The sequence below is a fragment of the Ostrea edulis genome, chromosome 7 (genome assembly GCF_947568905.1).
Source record: "Ostrea edulis chromosome 7, xbOstEdul1.1, whole genome shotgun sequence".
Taxonomy (NCBI): domain Eukaryota; kingdom Metazoa; phylum Mollusca; class Bivalvia; order Ostreida; family Ostreidae; genus Ostrea; species Ostrea edulis.
In genome coordinates, this window is record NC_079170.1 from 87,571,896 (window position 1) to 87,590,191 (window position 18,296).

Consider the following 18,296-nt stretch of genomic DNA (forward strand, 5'->3'; position numbering starts at 1 on the left):
AGTTTCATTATAGCTGAAACAACGAGTGTTTCCAGATAACTCCATACAGTAAGAAATGTTATCAATTTCGCCAGTCTTTGGTCTTTAGCATTTTCATCTTTAACAATGGTGCAAATTCTTCTGATCAAATTGTACGGGATACTCCTTTTATTGTGTGTAGGATGACACGATTTGAAATTCAAATATTGCTGTGTTTCAGTAGGTTTGTAAAATATGTCAGTTAGTATGTTAATTTCATGTTTTATCACTTTGACGTCAAAAAAGGGAACCGAAGTATCTCTATATTCCATGGTAAACTGGGTATTTGGATTGAGCGTATTCAACAGCTTATGAAACTTCGGATTTTTTCCAAAGATGAAACAGTCATCTAGATATCATTTCTATGAATTTCTCAGATTTTGTTGAAGCTCTTGACTAATTTCCTCATCGACGTTTCGATACAACAATTCCTTAAAATGTTTGATATCTTTTTGATATAAACAATCTAAATATTAATATCTATTCATAATTTGCATTCAACTTCCAATGGTGAAAACCACTAATTTCCCTGTCTGATCCAGTGTTAATTATCAATAATAAGTTTAAATAGTTAGAATTTTCTGTGAGAAACACATTTGTGTCCAAATCTAAGAAAAATATACGGTGTAAAATATTTTGCTTAAAATCGGAGGTCCCGTTTCATGACAGGCGTTGGCACGTTAAATAAAGAACCTCCATTGTCTTGCGCTTACGAGGATATTTATTTCAATGAAATATCTTTCAACAATGCAATCACAATGGCTAAGTCAACATTATGTATAGAACATTAATATCAATCTAGTCCCGTGGGGATCCGGGTTAGAATAGGTCCACAGTACCACTTGCTTGTCGTCAGAAGCGATTGAGTGCATTAGCCCTTCGGATGAGACAGCAAAACCTGAGGCCACGTGTCACAACAAGTGTGACATGGCAATGATCCCTCCCTGCTCAATTGCCGTGTCGAGTATAGGCTCTTCACCGACAATGGTGACGTCTCCATGTGAATGAAAAATCTCGAGTAAAACGTTAAACAATCGATCAAATCGATCCAAAATGATAGATAATTTAATGATTAAATGGTGCTATATCATGTTATGAATGAATTTGATTTGGGAACAAATGGTATATAATTTGGCTTGGGTAAACAGACCCAAACCAGGTTATATCGTATATGTCCCAGAATTCAATTCATTCCTTATAATCAATTCAAAAAGATAAAAGTATAAGTTTTCGTTTATCTAAATGCACATGTATCTACATTGATTAATGCAAATCACTTCCACCGCGCACAAATCATTTATATGTGAGAACTATCGACGAAGCGTTGAACTTCCACCGCGCACAAATCATTTATATGTGAGAACTATCGACGAAGCGTTGATCTTTGTAGACAGCCAGCTTGGTTCTGCAAAGACTTAAAATTTTAAATTTATTTATCAAATTTTGAATGTGAAGTTTGCTTCGAATTTTCCTAGCAAAAATGGCTATACATTTTATACATATTTCGCTGTCCTTTTGAGATCAACTTTGAAGTCCCCCGACAGAAAACACGGGAAATTGTTTACTTTTTGAGATCACACAAACGAAGTCTTCAAATACCAGAAAATACCATAATTTGCGGTTTCTAATTTTATGAAAGCTTTAAACTACATCACAACTTATCACTGAATGCAGCAATGTCCCCAATTAAATACGATACCGTGAAATACAAGCATGTGACTACTCGCGATCCACAAGTCAGTGTGTGTTATTTTTCCTTTGAACGGCGGATCAAGCAATCCCCCATTAAGAAATAAATGCATTTCAAAACAAAATGGGATAAAATTTTCAAATACTTGATACACCAGTATTTCGAATATTTATATGTGTTAATGTTCAAATATTACACAGAGAATGTGTTGAAATTTTACCACAGTAATTTGCTTATAAGTAGATTCTACGTCTAGTTTGACAGAGAGAAAACTTATTGTAATAGTTGATGTTCCATTTCGCAGAAATGTTAAACAATCAATGTCTTACCAAAATGTACGTGATTAAGAGTGGACAGAAAGTTCCGTACATTTAATGTCCACGCTCTAGTGGACTGCCTAATGGATGTTTTCATGGTAAATCGACCACTCAATTTATATGGAAGATAAATAGTATTTCTGGAAATATGATGTGTTTAATTTCATTCCGTCTCATTCCGTGCTTTGCATCAAGTGCTGATATTTTAATTTGCTTTGTATTCTAGTCTCTTATCAGATACAAACTAGACTATGCAATTTATTCTGTATAATCTGGTTTTGTATATGGACATACCCTTGGCATTTTTGACTCTTTATACATTGATCACATATGTCCAAATAATCCATTCAATATGATAAAAAGAGTACATGGAACGTGGTTCTTTTTATATGCTTAATATGTAGCATAGCTGTATACACGAACTAGTATATCACTACCCGCCATTCATTATGGCTACCACAGAAGCTGAAGTAATGAAGTAAGCCAAACAATAGACACCAAACATAAGAAAATCTATCGCAGAGGAGACGTCATTCCAAGTAACCTGGTCCTCCCCGTCATCATGGACCAGTTTATTCTCTTTTACATCATCAAGGGGAACGACAGTGTCTACATTCATATTCTTACGTTTCCTGACTTGACAACGCGAAAATTTTACAATCAATTGAAAAAATGCATTGACCTTTTGACCTTCATCGTTATTTCGTAAGCGAAGCTGCAGTGAGGAAACTATCAGAGCTATTCCTCCCATGATGATCTGAATCTGTAGGTAAGACGTGAGGTATGGAGTGGTGTCCGAGTTTGCAGGCAGTTCCGAACTAATGATCGTCAGAAATACCATGAATCCAAGCGCTACTGTAATAGAGTACGACATCTTCTCTCCAGCATCGGCAGGGATGACGAACACAAGTATATTTAGGATTCCAAGAAATAAAATGGGTAGAACAATATTTCCGACGAAATGTGATGGCTTCCGTTTCAAACGGAGATTGAAAGTGATGTCAGCATTACTTCTAGAATTATCTACAATTTGGCTAGTAGATGTGATTTCCCAAATGCTGTTGCCTTGATACTGAACCAATTCAATGTCATCATTAAGAGGTCTTATTTCCACTTGGTTCTGAAAATGTGACCACAATGTAAAAACAATGTCGCAGGTTTGGGTATCGAATGGAAAATAAGTAACGTCTATAGAACACTGAGATTCAAACACCTGGTAAGGCTTCCAGGTTACTGTTCCATCAAATGAGACCATGACGTAATAAAAGGAACCTCCTAGTTCCTTGAATTCCGTGAATCCGTTTTTCAGAACCAAATCCGGTTTCCACACCGTGTTTTGAGGAAGTGGTAATCTGTATACAGGAAATACTGTCGGCTCCCACGTCAGGAATTCGTCCCGCCATTCCAGAGTGAGATATGCCGTAGTGACCATTTTTTCCTCCAGTTCATCCAGCCTTTTTATCCCCTTCAAGTGGAAACTCACAGATAGTTCTGTTGCCGTTGATTGATCTGTTGATGGACGAAGCGTTTTATCGTATGCGTTGGTTTCAAACATGTATTTTGTCAAGTTTTTGACCACTTCCGCCGAATATCCAAGCACAGGTTTTGATAAACCGACAATCAAAAATATATTGAAAATTATTGTCGCATACGAATGCATTTTAAAGAAGTTCTGAAGATTTATTTAGATTCGATAGACATGTAGCTCAGCAATGTACAAATACGCTGTGATGTTAAGGTTTAGAGATGAGAAAATCAATGATATTTATCCCAACCACACTCAAATCACCAATCACAGTTTTGCTTTATCATGCATTATTTAAACTCTTATTTGAATAATCGCATAGCAAACATTTTAAGTGGTAGCAAAGTCCGTCCACTATAAGTTGGAACACATCTATGATGGACCACGCTGAGACATTCAGACACATAATGTTGCTACACATAAAACATCACCTGGTTTCATATTCATTCAAATTACATTGGGAAAATGGTGAAAAAAAGCTATTTGGCGAAAAGAATTTTTATTTCTACCCAATCCCTTGACGTTATGTATAACAATACTAGGTTATGAATTTCATCGATATTTAGGGACAAAACAGAGTGTATTTTGCAATGAATGACATTGTTTTTGATACAGTAAGTCGGCTACCTTCAAAAATATTTTAATTGAAATTTTGTTATCAAGACGAATAAAAATTAAATCTTGTAAACTCCGATCATATTAAGGATTTTTGTTTGGCGTCTACTAGTTACCGGATATATACGGAGTGTTTTTACGATTATTACAGAAATCAAAGAAATTTCGCGTCCATTAATCTTCCAAATACGGACCACATCATGAAAATATTCTCAGAACAGTGATAGAATGTATCTCCGATTTTCAATTTCTAGACACATAGTGTTGTAGATAAACTGTAATCTTCAATGTATAACTGTCTTAGTTTTACATAGTCTTTTTTCAAATTTCCAAATGAGTCAGTTCTCCAAAAACGGTTAGCGATTACTGTCAGAGAAAGGATTCAATAATTATACAAAACAGCAGAATTGGTAGTATACGCTCTACTAAAAATCAGTATTCCGGATTTCCATATCCTAATATGTGATCACAATTAAAAGATGATGCCGTACTTGATATTCCTTAAATTATTCCAGATGAAAAAGAAATGATTCTAAACGAAAAAGAACATCTTCGCATGATGCTTTTAAAAAGCGACAAAGGTTTGCGGTAAAAACAATTCATTAATAAAGTTATTGAAGGTCCGTATACACTGTCTCTTAATTTCTGTTTGGGAGAAAACAAACATAAATACCTTGAGTAAAGTATCAATGAAGAAAATTCAACATAGTCTTTTTTATATTCAACTTATAATTTGTAATTCTGTATCATTTAAAAAAGGGGCCTCCGTGGCCAAGTGGTTAGAGCATTGCGCTCAAAATCACATGGCCTCTCACCTCTGTCAGCGAGGGTTCGAATCCCGCTCGCGCTGGTAAGTGAGAAAGTTTCCCAGTTTACTTTCGGAAGGTCGGTGGTCTCTTCCCAGGTACATTGTATCTGGGTTCTCTCTTCCACCAATAAAAACTGGGCGCCATATATAACTGAAAAATTGTTGAGTGTGGCAGAAAAAAACCCATCAAATAGACAAACAAAATCATTTAAAATCACATTAAAATGGCAATAAAACATTCTGAATTACTAGTAATTCAAGATATAATATATAAATCTTAAGTACCACAGTATAAATTTGGAGAAACCTACGACAATATGGAATGCATTAATATCATTACTGAAATAAAGATAACATGTAAGATTTCTGAGGTAACGAGTGAGATTTTGCACCAGAATCACCGTCATGAGATATAGCAGTATATTGAAGTCTTAGTCCCAGAGTCAAAAGTTGAAAAAAGCAAGAAAACCTCAAATAGTGAAATCACAATCAAATCAAGAAATGTCTGGTAATGCTATTCCGTGCGATAAGAATCGGCTGTGTGTGAACCTTCATCATTATTTGGATTCTCATGAAAACCTTACATAACAAATATGTGGAAGAAAGATAATACTTTTGTCCATTTTGGAATGGATTTAAATGGAGACTTTCAATTTGATCAATTCGAAACTAATGTTTGCTGAAAGTAAAGAAGATTTAGATGAAAGTCGTATTTGCAAAACCAGACTCAATTCTACAGAAAATTCAGTACAATTGGATCACCCTAAACCACTTAGAAATATAAAGCATATGACCAAACATACGTGATAAACAGAACTTTCTATTAGATGTAATGGACAAAGTGAAAAAAGTTTTAGTCATTTAATTTGTAATTTCCAAAATATTTTAAACCAGTGTAGGATTCTGACGGAAATGCTAATCTTATTTTCTCCAGAATGAACCATATGAAAAAGTGAAGAAAACAAACATTGATCAATGGAAGGTGAAGATAACGAACAGTGATCAATCTCATAATTCCTATAATACAAAATTCGGGGTTGAGAAACACAGACCTCTGGTGATGCCAAAGGTGGGATCAGGTGCCTAGTAGCAGTAAGCATGCCCCGTTGATCGGAATGAACGATCACTCTGGCTTCTGCAAATTCCGAAATATGACAATAAATAAGAACACCTATTTAGATATTTTACACAGATGCGTTATCTGAGATCAGTTGAGGGTATGAATAACTTATAAGAAAAGTATTTGCAAATATGGTGATCAAATTTCCATTTCTAATTTTCCCCAACCCCAAATAGTGCAATGTGTTTAATGTATGCCACCCCAGTTTTGAACTGTGATTCCTAATGTGTGTATGTGAAAGGAAGAGAGATGTACAGCTACATGTTTAGTATTAATGTGTTGTATTTACACTGGGATCGATAAGACCACAACAAAGCAACGAATGTATTGATTTAACCTTTATCAATACAGGAAAATTAAAGGAATACCGAAAATCATTCAACCCATATCCACAAAGTAATCCTAGCAAATAAAATTTTATTATCCAGTAAAATTGTGAGCTTGTCTATTTCTCTGTTGCATTAGCATTAATATAATCAATATTAATTATAGAACCTGACGTCTAATTTCTTAATTGGCGATCCACGCTAAAATATTCTTCTAATTAAAGGTAGCTCTTGGGATGCAGTATTACATCACAATACCAACGTAATCATCAAACCCACATGTCTAATATCACTCAAAGAAAAATGTAATCTTCTGACAGTTTACCAAGTACATCGTCAATATAAACAGAATCATTCGAAGAACACCACTTAACAACTATAACAAGCACAACACCTCGACATCAAGTGCAATCAAATCATGATATTAAAGTCAGCAATTACTCCTTGATATCACAATTTTTTTTTATATCTGTGGAAGTTGAACATTTTGATACTACAATGAACTCATAATATCAAAATCAAGAATAATTCATTAAAAATCACAATGGATTTCCCAAATTTCGGCTTGAGCATCACTGAAGAGACATTATTTGTCAAAATGCGAATTTGGTGCCTCAAAATTGGTACCGTATAAGTTTTACATTACGACCCCTGGGTCGAGGCCTCTGCTGGTGGACTGTTAGTCCCCGAGGGTCACTACAGCCCAGTAGCTAAGTACTTCGTTATTAGCTTGAAAACACGGATGTATATTTAATTGCTGTTATAAAATCTAGAAATTCGTTTCAAAATTGAGGATTATCTCCCTCATGACTAGCTCTGATCCTTAGATAAATTTGACTCCAGTCTTTGGCATTGGGGTTTTCATTTTAGTTCTTACAAGTTTATTGTTATTTCGGATTTCCAACCTTTCGGCTTGAGCATCACTGAAGACACATTATTTGTCGAAATGCACATCTGGTGCATCAGAATTGGTACCGTATAAGTTTTACATTTTCATATCAAAATCAGTAGTAACACTCTAATATCACGATGTAATCATTATACGAAAATCAGCTATAACTGCCTGATATCACAACGCAAGCACCTTATCAACAAGCTAAAAGCTCTCTCATATCGCGATATCAATATCAACAAAAGTGCTAACATCACACTGTATTCACAGTACCAAACTCAGTAATAACGCTCTGGTATTTCAAGCACCTTATCAACAAGCTAAAAACATTCTCATATCGCGATATCAACATCAACAAAAGTACTAACATCACACTGTATTCACAGTACCAAACTCAGCAATAACGCTCTGGTATTACAAGCACCTTATCAACAAGCTAAAAGCTCTCTCATATCGCGATATCAACATCAACAAAAGTGCTAACATCACACTGTATTCACAGTACCAAACTCAGTAATAACGCTCTGGTATTTCAAGCACCTTATCAACAAGCTAAAAGCATTCTCATATCGCGATATCAATATCAACAAAAGTGCTAACATCACACTGTATTCACAGTACCAAACTCAGTAATAACGCTCTGGTATTACAAAACATCACTATACTAAATTCACCGATAACCGTCTCATACCATAATAGAATGATTGCATGCAAAACAGTCAACATTAACGCTTTAACGTTACACTTTGAGATATTTTATTGAAAATGAAAATTAACGGCAAATTAACAACTCAACTTAATGACAAACGTGATTATTTCAGTTTCTCTATCATCACCTCTCCATATCAATGTAGCAACATTCCACTATCACCTGCATATGATATTTATATCTCTTAACAGAGGTTGTTCTGCGTCTGATCAGATTTGAAATCGAGACAGATTACTGGCAAACAAGTTAATACTACAGGGGTTTCAGACGTCTCGTTTAAAGTCAGCATTTCTATGGTCGTTATAATGCCCTCGTTTGCCAATATAATCTAACATTGGGTCAAATTCTGTCTGACGTGTTTCATACTGATTGCTAGACCGCTCTTGGCACACTGATCTTGACTACGGATTACTCCTGATCACCAAACACTGCACATATATTGTGGGTAAAGAACTCCATCATCTTATTAATATCAACTTCAAAGTACTCGTGCGTAGAATCAAAATGGTGTTTAACAAAGTAATTTTTGAATGACTGGTCCCAAGATACGAATATTTACGTTCGCCATTGTTGTTGATGAAGCAACTGTCGAGGATGTCAAAAAGTCTAGTCGTTAATTTATCGTGAGGAATGATCGTGTAAAGTGTTAAAAAGTCATATACACATTGTTTCATGTTGATTTGACAAAGGTGTTGCGAAATCAAATCTAGTAACAATTCTTATGCCTCGTTCACACGAAGAATTTGATTCGCATTAAACGTAAGTTAATGCGAATTAAATCTGAACCGCGTTCACACGGAGATTTTAATGCACATTAGTTTAATTGCGAATTAAATTTACTTCGCATTAGCTCCGTGTACATTTAATTCGCATTAAATGTACACGCATGCGTAAAGGCAAATTTGGGTCACATGCATCATACCCGTGGTCAGCTATATATATATTAATGTAAGATTTCTTCGAAAAACTAATCAAAATGATAATAATCACTAAAACATGAACAAACACCATGTCATCAGATAATGTCAGACGTAAATCTGTGCTTTACATAGACATAATGAGACGGCGGGTGTGACCTGTCAACAGGGGATGCTTACTCCTCCTAGGCACCTGATCCCACCTCTGGTGTGTCCAGGGGTCCGTGTTTGCCCAACTATCTATTTTGTATTGCTTGTAGGAGTTATGAGATTGATCACTGTTCGTTATCTTCACCTTGCATGGAAGGAATTGCTCTTAGATAAGACAAAAAAAAAACGTTTTACAATAGTGATAATATGATTTTTTTTTTACATTTTTAAAAACAAATATAGCCCGGTGTCTCACTGTATCGTGCTAGTTAAATATTTTCTAGGAAAACATTTAAAAAAATTTGTAATGTTAAGAATTGTGTCTTTTCCTCAACTGACACAGTAGAAACAATTAAGATTTTGTCTTTTAAGTCGTGAAAAATACGGTGTGCAACTTCTGTTCCCTTCGTGTTTGTTGAAATTGACGAGTTTCACTGTATCGTGCTACGTCTCCAATCGATCTATAGAGCTCAAAAAGTGACATAATTCAATATTTGTTAAAATCTTACAAGACATTTGATTTTATTCTTACATCTGACCCGTTGTAAAGAAAAATATACGCAGTGCATGGAAAATTTAACATGTATGAGTGATGCCTTGCTTAATTTTTATGCTATGAGCGAATAATAATATATATGGATGATTTTTTAGGCACCAAAATATTGTTTTCCTACATTTGTTTACATTCAGACACTGAATATTGCTTAAATTGAATAAAAGAATGATAAACATGTTTGAAAAAATCTAAATTGTTCCTAAATGATTTATCTTGTATGACGTTGCAGTAGAAATAAAGCTAATTCAAATTAAAATTTTGATGAAAATATCTTTTTACCTTTCTGGCTTTCCATATATATATTAGCATTAGGGCTATTCACGCATTCTCGACAACAAAAATAACTAGTCGATATTTTGGAAACGATTCAGAAAAGAATTGGACTTGGAATTGACAAAATAATGTATATCATTCTAAACGCTTTCTTCGTCTATTTTTAGAAAAATCCAAATTTTTCATTATTTGAACTTATTGTACTGAAACTTATCAAAAACATAAACTTGAATTCAAAATATATTGCCTGACTAAACAACGTGATTTCATGTTTTGATTCCAAAATTAACCCGCCGCTAAGGAAGCGTTGCACATGCGTAATCGACGAAAATACCGCTCATTGTTAAATGCTTTTTATACCATATGACGTCATAGTAGACTTATCATACGTATTAGTATTTAAAAATTACGTCACAACAATAGTCAATGAAATAGTGAAAGAGACGTTCCGATGGTTTGTAAACTGATCTCAAAACAATATATTGTCTAGAATGAATGCTGGTCGTCAGATGTAATCAGTAATTTCTTGGGAACATATAATGCACGACAAAACTCCTTGTGTGTAGATCAGTTACATGTACATTATAAACATGTACACTATATAAAGGCCTAGTGTTTTGAACAATGAATTATGTATCTACCCAATATTCAAATATCTATAAAAATAATTTTCAATGATATAGTCTATCCATTAATTCATATCCCACACCCCTTAGGCCTGTGAATTTGATGCATGCGAATTTAATGCGCATTAGTTTACTTCGCATTAAATATTACCGCCGTGTGAACGCTATTTAATTCGAATTAATTTAATGCGCATTATTTTACTTCGCATTAAATATTACCGCCGTGTGAACGCTATTTAATTCGAATTAATTTAATGCGCATTATTTTACTTCGCAACAAATTTAATACGAAGTGAAATTTAATGCGCATCCGTGTGAACGAGGTATTAGAATCCACATTTGATTTACACCTCTTCTTCCATATGTAGAGAAACAATGCATTTAATGTTTCTCCTTCACAGTTGTTAATATTTTCGTGAGGAGCAAAGTTAGAGGCTTAAAAGAACAGTTACTTGATCCAGCAATGTACCTTTGTCGGTAAAAATGTTTGTGAGGATTAGGAATTCACTTTTAGTACGGTAACACGTATTCATTAGTCCCATTGCCTGGGATACTAAATGTGTTCAAAACCGAAACAAGATTTTGAATAATAACATCTTTTGAAATGGAAATCAGAGTAAAAGTTGAATTACGAAATGTGTAATTAATGCCAAATTCGTTTAAAATACAGCTGTGATAATGAGCCTTACAAAGACAATATTGATACAAACTATCGAATTCTTTGATCAATTCTGGTTTATTAGACACAGAAGGATAGACGGTACGCACTTGATTTGTTTTGATGTGACTGATTGTAATATTCCTCTTAAACTCGTTATTCCTTTCGTTTACGGACATCTACATCATGTGACAGTGAAATCAGAACTCTTTCAATACTATATCGTTTATATGCAAAACAGTATCATATGAATCAGACTGAAACAGACCATGTGATTTTATTGGTGTTCGTCATCATTATATTTGTCGTTGATATATCATATTTATTAGGTCCATTTGTTTGTCAATTCTTTTTCATGCATCAACTCTGGTATCTACTACCTGTATAAAGGTGTAATTGTCAAGGAGAGTATGTATTAAATGACTCCGTATGAATAACATAAATCTGTCTTAATGTCGGCCCGTGCGATTGTTCGCGTTTTAAATCTTAATAAAACCTTGTAACAATAAATCAATTTACCTATTCATCGCTTGAGTAGAATTATTAAAAGACGTTTTCAATTCTTTCGTTACACTTCAATCAATAGTTTTGTTACTAAAGGTTCTCATCATTACCTCGGACTATCGACTTAATTCTCCGGTCATTTGATACAATCAAAATTCCCTAACGAAATATTATTTCTTTATCAGCTATAAGTTCATCTTTAAATTATCACATTCGAACTATTATTGTAATGGCTCCTTCTTTAAATCTCATGTAAATAAAACAAGATAGATTGTCTCTCACAACATCGTCCGATTCTCGACACACTAACTGGTCACAAAACAAGATTTAAAGGTACTTAAAAGAAATTCAATACTTTCATACAACCTGCATGTACTAAAACAATTTATTGTGACGCTGCTAACAAGGTTAAATTCATGACCTGTAAGTTCTACTTTAAATAAAACAAGTTTTATACATTGCATAATAGTCTCAAACGTCCGTGTGGTTATGCTGGTCAACGAAATATTATTGTAACTGCATTCGTCAGTTTTTACGCAAATAGAGTACGTTTAGCAAATTTTTGTTTGAAACAAGACCGGGTAGTTTATAAAGGATTTTAGGTGACAATGGAACTGTGTGCATTAATGCTGCTCCGTACAATTTTCATGTTTGGTTTATCAAGTCATGTACACGGATATTCAGCGGATGTGGTAAAAAACTTGACGAAATACTTATTTGAAACCAATGCATATGACAACACACTTCGTCCATCGATAGACCAATTATCGGCAACAGAGCTGAAAGTGTCCTTCAATTTGATGGGTATTAACAAGCTAGATGAACTGGAAGAGAAATTAGTAAGTACGGCGTTTCTCACATTGGAATGGCGGGACGAATTCCTGACGTGGAATCAGTCAGAATTTCGTGCGTACAGGATGATGTTACCCCAAACTTCCATATGGAAACCGGATTTGGTTCTAAAAAATGGATTCACAGAATTCAAGGAACTAGGTGGCTCATTTTATAACATCCTGCTAACATACACTGGAGATGTAATCTGGAGACCGTACCAGGTGTTTGAATCTCAGTGTTCTATTGACGTGACGTATTTTCCATTCGATACCCAAACTTGCGACATTGTTTTCACTCTCTGGTCACATTATACGGCTCACGTTAATATATCTTCTACAAGTGATTCAGTGAAACAGGGTCAATACCAAAAGAATAGTTTGTGGGATATTGTGTCGAGCAATCAAAATATAGATAATTCCGGAAGTAACGCTGTCATCACATACAGTCTCAATTTAAAACGAAAGCCTTCACATTTTGTCGGAAATATAGTTCTGCCAATTGTTTTTCTCGGAATTCTGAATATACTTGTGTTCGTCATTCCTGCCGATGCTGGAGAGAAGATGTCGTACTCTATTACAGTAGCGCTTGGATTCATGGTATTTCTGACGATCATTAGTTCGGCACTTCCTGCAAATTCGGACACCACTCCGTACCTCACTTCTTACCTACAGATTCAGATCATCATGGGGGGATTAGCTCTGATAGTGTCCTCACTACAGCTTCGCTTACGTCACAAAGATGAAGATAACAAAGTCAATGGGTTTTTTCAATCAATCGTAAAATTGTCACGTTGTAGATTGAGGAAGAGTAATAATATGAAGACAGAAACTGTGACCCCACTTGATGATATAAAAGAAAAGAATCTGACACCGGATGAGGACAATGGGAAAGTGTCTTGGAATGACGTCTCCTCTGCGATAGATTTTCTGATGTTTTTTATCTATTCCATGGTTTACATCATTAGCACAATTTGTGTGCTTGTTTTAATGACTACTGGGATTTAGTAAGTTATCTATAAAGCAACCGTCACAAATCTTCCAGGCATGTATATAGTGTAACTGTGAAGAAAATGAATCGATGTACATACTTCGACATACCACAGAGACTTATTTTCGCGTAATTTAGCAAGCAACAAGCAATGGATTTTAAATCACTCGCCTCTATTTTTGTAATGTTGATATATATACATATACATAAATGCATAACTTGATAAATAGTATACTTGCGAATTCATATTTTCGTGATTTGACGTATGCGGGCCTTAGGTACTTGTGTAAAATATATACGGGATCTAAACTATATAGGCATTACTAAGACTTGATTTGGTCCCATAAAATATACAAATGTCGAGAAGCAAATGTATAATTTTGTAAAAAAAAAAAAAGGATGTCAATCCTAAGATATATGATACATGCATTATAAATCCAAACCCTTTATCACAAAAGTGAAAAAGAAAATCAATAATAATTTTACTACGTGTAACTCTTTTTAAGAACATGATGAAGTTGGTTTACAAAATTACTAAAATCAATTTTTTGGAGCAAACATCTTTGACATACTGTACATTGGTTCATTTCTGTTGTCAAAATGCAATATCTAGAATCTCATAGCCGTGTCAAACCTAGGAGGGAAACGTAGGTAGTGATTGTTCTTTCGCCAAACGTTCACCATTTACAAGTGAAAGTCATGTGTCTTTTGGTTATGACCTTAAGCAATGACACGTTAAAGAGCTCTCATTGCTTAAGCTTGAGCACTAACCATATGTCTGAATTTGTTTTACTTCGCCTACAGCTGGTCACGTTTAATTATGAGTGAACAAATTCTCGAAGACACGTAAAACAAACAAACAAATGTATAACGAGGCCTCTACTCCACTACTGTTATGTCTCCGGGATCCACGATGATCTCGATGCCGCATCAAATTTATGGTATTTAATTCTTGTCGTAAATGTTCTTTCGCAAATGTATGTATTTACTACGTAAATAATTGAATTATCTGTTTTGGTGTAGACGATAATAACACACATTCAAATATTTTGTATAATGTCTGTTTACTTAAATCTACAAATCGTGATGTTGTTTTTCCATGTACTCATTATGTTAGAAACATTTTGAATGACTCTGGTTTTTGTCATATCTGGCGTTAGCGAAATTTTAATGCACGTTTAGAATAATATTGTCTAATCAGTTTAATGTAAAACTTATACGGTACCAATCAATTTTGAGTTGCAGAGATTGAAATATCTTCAAATGGAGTAAATCAAAATCCGTTTAAAGAATGCTAAATATTTAAAGACTATTTAGACTTTATTAAATAATAATGATGGAATAACCTTAGAGAAATTGTGAACACAAAAGTATCATTTACCAGTCGAAACTGGATCTTTATGAGAATATGTTATGTAATTTGTGCAATTCCAATATTGGAGACGGATTCCATCGCGTTTGAGGCTGTTAGAAACTGAAAGGAATGATTTTTGTCGAATTTATTTTTTAGGTTAGAGCAAATGTTATAAACTATAAAAATTGTTTCAATCATACAATGTAAAGTATTTGAGAAATTTGAGTTATTAATGCAAAAGGTGTGTCCTCCCAAATGACATTTACGCATTGTATATTTTGTTTACATATATTGTATTATATACACGCCATGCCATGACAAAAAATGTAAACAAGAATTGTAGAATTATCTATTCCATGTAGTTATTTGTTTATGAGAATAAAGAATACAGCAAAGCTAACGGCATCAGAAGCAAAGCGAGTTTCTCGGATTTGACCTTATAAATGGGGATCCCTATCACGGTAGGGTTTAAGATGATATAGAATTCTCACTGTTATGACCTTGAATGCCATGCATATGCCAAAATGTGCAGCACTTCTTCAAGTGCTGGTGATTTCTATAAACAAAAGGTGATGATAACTAACTGAGATCAATCTCATAACTTGTATATTCAATACAAAATAGAGAGTTGGGCAAAAACGCATCCCTGTATATACCAGAAGTTGGATCAGGTGCCTAAGAGGAATACCATCCCCTGTCGACCGGTCAGACCCGTCGTGACCCCTATATCATGAACAGGTAAACATAGTTATCCGTAATCAATATCAGTGTGCATAAAACGGCCTAACAATCAGTATGAAACACGCCAGACATAATTTAACCCAATGATAGGTTGTATTGGCAATCTATATCATTACAACAACCATAGAATTAGCGAAATGCTGACTTTTAACGAGACTGTTGGAGCCCCAGCACCATGAACTTGTTTGTCAGTAGTTTGCCTCGACTTAAAAACTTACCATGCACAAAACAAAGTTTTGCGTATCGAATCAGTTGAGAGATATCAAAAAAACTAATGCAGGTGATAATTGAATATTGCTAGATAGATATGCGAAGTTAACGATAAAGAAGCTGAAATCATCCCGTTTGACGTAAAGTTGAGTTGTTAGTTTGCCTTTAATATCTACTTTCAATGAATTATATAAGTATGAAGCAGAAGTGGACCGTTTTGTGGTGTCTTTTATTTCGAGTTCACATGGGTGACAAATTTTCCAAACGAAAGGTAAAACATCATACAAAACAGATAATATATGACACAATTCTTTTTATGGTGGATCATACAAAGGGTATGGCAGGGAATAATTGTGGGGGGAAAAGGGGATAATTTCAGGTATATCAATTGACAATTCATTTTCTAATAAATATTTATACACATAAAACAAGCCAAAACAATTATTTTGTTTTATTTCAAAGATTTTGCAATAGACATATGTATTTTCAAGGTGTTGACAAGCTAAACGCATTTCGATACTAAATATAAATTATCTCTAATGCAGGAAATTATGCGTTTTGGTCAGGTGAAATACGTTCTAAACTGGAAGTAACGTACATAAAATAAAAATACATAGATTAAACATTTCAACATTATGATAAACAGGTCAGCATTCCATAATCATTCCATTATCAACTGCACATGGTATTTATGTTTCTCAGCTGATTCGAATGAGTCGGACATTTACTGTAAGAAACTTTCAAAGATTTTGTATACTTCAGTTTACAAATCTACAAATGATAATGCCTAATTATGATAAAAATATTTCGAATGACTGTTATCAATGTAATATCTGGTGTTTACGAAATTTTAAAAATAAAGTGACTGAAATGTTTGGTTAAAACGAATTTAATCAATTTTGGTTACGATAATTAAGAGATACAATAGAACGAAACGCGAGAGCGTGTTGTGCACATACCTATTGTTTTAAACCAAAGTAGATAACCAACAATTAAGCTTATGTCACAGGTATTTAAAAAGTCTCGTTTAAAGTCTAATAACACTTCACGAATTATATGGTCATTATAATGATTTTATTTACAACTACTGTGTGCAAAGTGAAGATAACGAACAGTGATCAATCTCATAACTCCCACAAGCAATACAAAATAGATAGTTGGGCAAACACGGACCCCTGGACACACTAGAGGTGGGATCAGGTGCCCAGGAGGAGTAATCATCTCCTGTTGACCGGTCACACCCGCCGTGAGCCCCATATCCTGATCAGGTAAACGGAGTGATCCGCAGTCAAACCGAATGATGTTCGATATGCTTTATATACTGATTTTACTGATATGTGTCGGATCTACAACATTGATACAAGATCAAATACAAAAATTGTAGAAAGCACTTAAGGATGTACTCTCGTGGTAGTTTTACCGCGAGTGGGTCGCCATACTTTTTAAAGTCGTAAATCTGGGAATACCTGTGTTTTATTTTGTACGCACACAGTAGAACATTAATGTGTTTTTGTTTGTAAGTAATGTTGATAAACTAACAAAAATTAATTAAAACATGACAATTTTTTTCTTATTTTCTCAATTTACGACAATCGTGATGACGTTACGATTGTAAACAAACTCGAGCTCGAAGACGCACACTGTACGATGTCGCATCTAGTCTATTCTAAAGCAGTCCAGAAACATATATGGGCCATTTGTTAGAAGTAAAACGGTAGTTATAGATCAGGCTGCATCTGATATTCTCACAAGTGAGTGGCAGACAAAGAAAATTACAGACAAGCAGGCACAACCACACACATGGTGACACAGTACGTGTACTGTACAGTGTCAGACGAGAGGGAAGAATGTTAGCGATGTAGGACCCGAACCAGAGGCTGCTGATATAGTGTTGAATGAATTTGTAAGTTTTTCAATATACAAGAATTTGTTTTACGAAAAGAAATTCTACAAACTATGTAGATCTGTACCTAAATTGATCTGCGATCTTCCCGATCCCGCCTGCGCCTAGTCGGTCATAAGCGAATCTCGCTTCTAACGTTCAATGTATCATTATTGAAGCATCGTTTTTGATTAAAAAGTGTAATCTATGCAAGGTGAAGATAACGAACAGTGATCAATCTCATAACTCCTACAAGCAATACAAAATAGATAGTTGGGCAAACGCGGACCCCTGGACACACCAGAGGTGGGATCAGGTGCCTAGGAGGAGTAAGCATCCCCTGTTGACCGGTCACACCCGCCGTGAGCCCCATATCCTGATCAGGTAAACGGAGTTATCCGCAGTCAAAATCAGTGTGCCAGGAACGGCGTAACAATCAGTATCAAACACGTCAGACAGCATTTGACCCAATGCGAGGTTGTATTGACGAACCAGATTGTTATAACGACCATAGAATTTGCGAAATGCTGACTTCAATCGAGACTGTTGAAATCCCTGTACCATCAACTTGTTTGTCAGTAGCT

The 18,296-nt window shown here is 34.8% G+C and overlaps 2 protein-coding genes across 2 annotated transcripts; one reads left to right on the plus strand and one right to left on the minus strand.

Moving 5' to 3' along the window:
* Positions 1-2,458: 2,458 nt before the first annotated feature.
* LOC125654445 (neuronal acetylcholine receptor subunit beta-2-like) lies at positions 2,459-3,685 on the minus strand. The gene has a single exon (XM_048884401.1). The coding sequence runs from the start codon at positions 3,683-3,685 to the stop codon at positions 2,459-2,461; it is 1,227 nt and encodes a 408-aa protein (XP_048740358.1).
* An 8,485-nt stretch (positions 3,686-12,170) lies between these two features.
* On the plus strand, positions 12,171-15,274 carry LOC125654505 (neuronal acetylcholine receptor subunit beta-2-like). Its single transcript, XM_048884467.2, has one exon. It carries the CDS (start codon positions 12,313-12,315, stop codon positions 13,540-13,542), a length of 1,230 nt encoding a protein of 409 aa, XP_048740424.2. The 5' UTR covers positions 12,171-12,312; the 3' UTR covers positions 13,543-15,274.
* Positions 15,275-18,296: the final 3,022 nt, after the last annotated feature.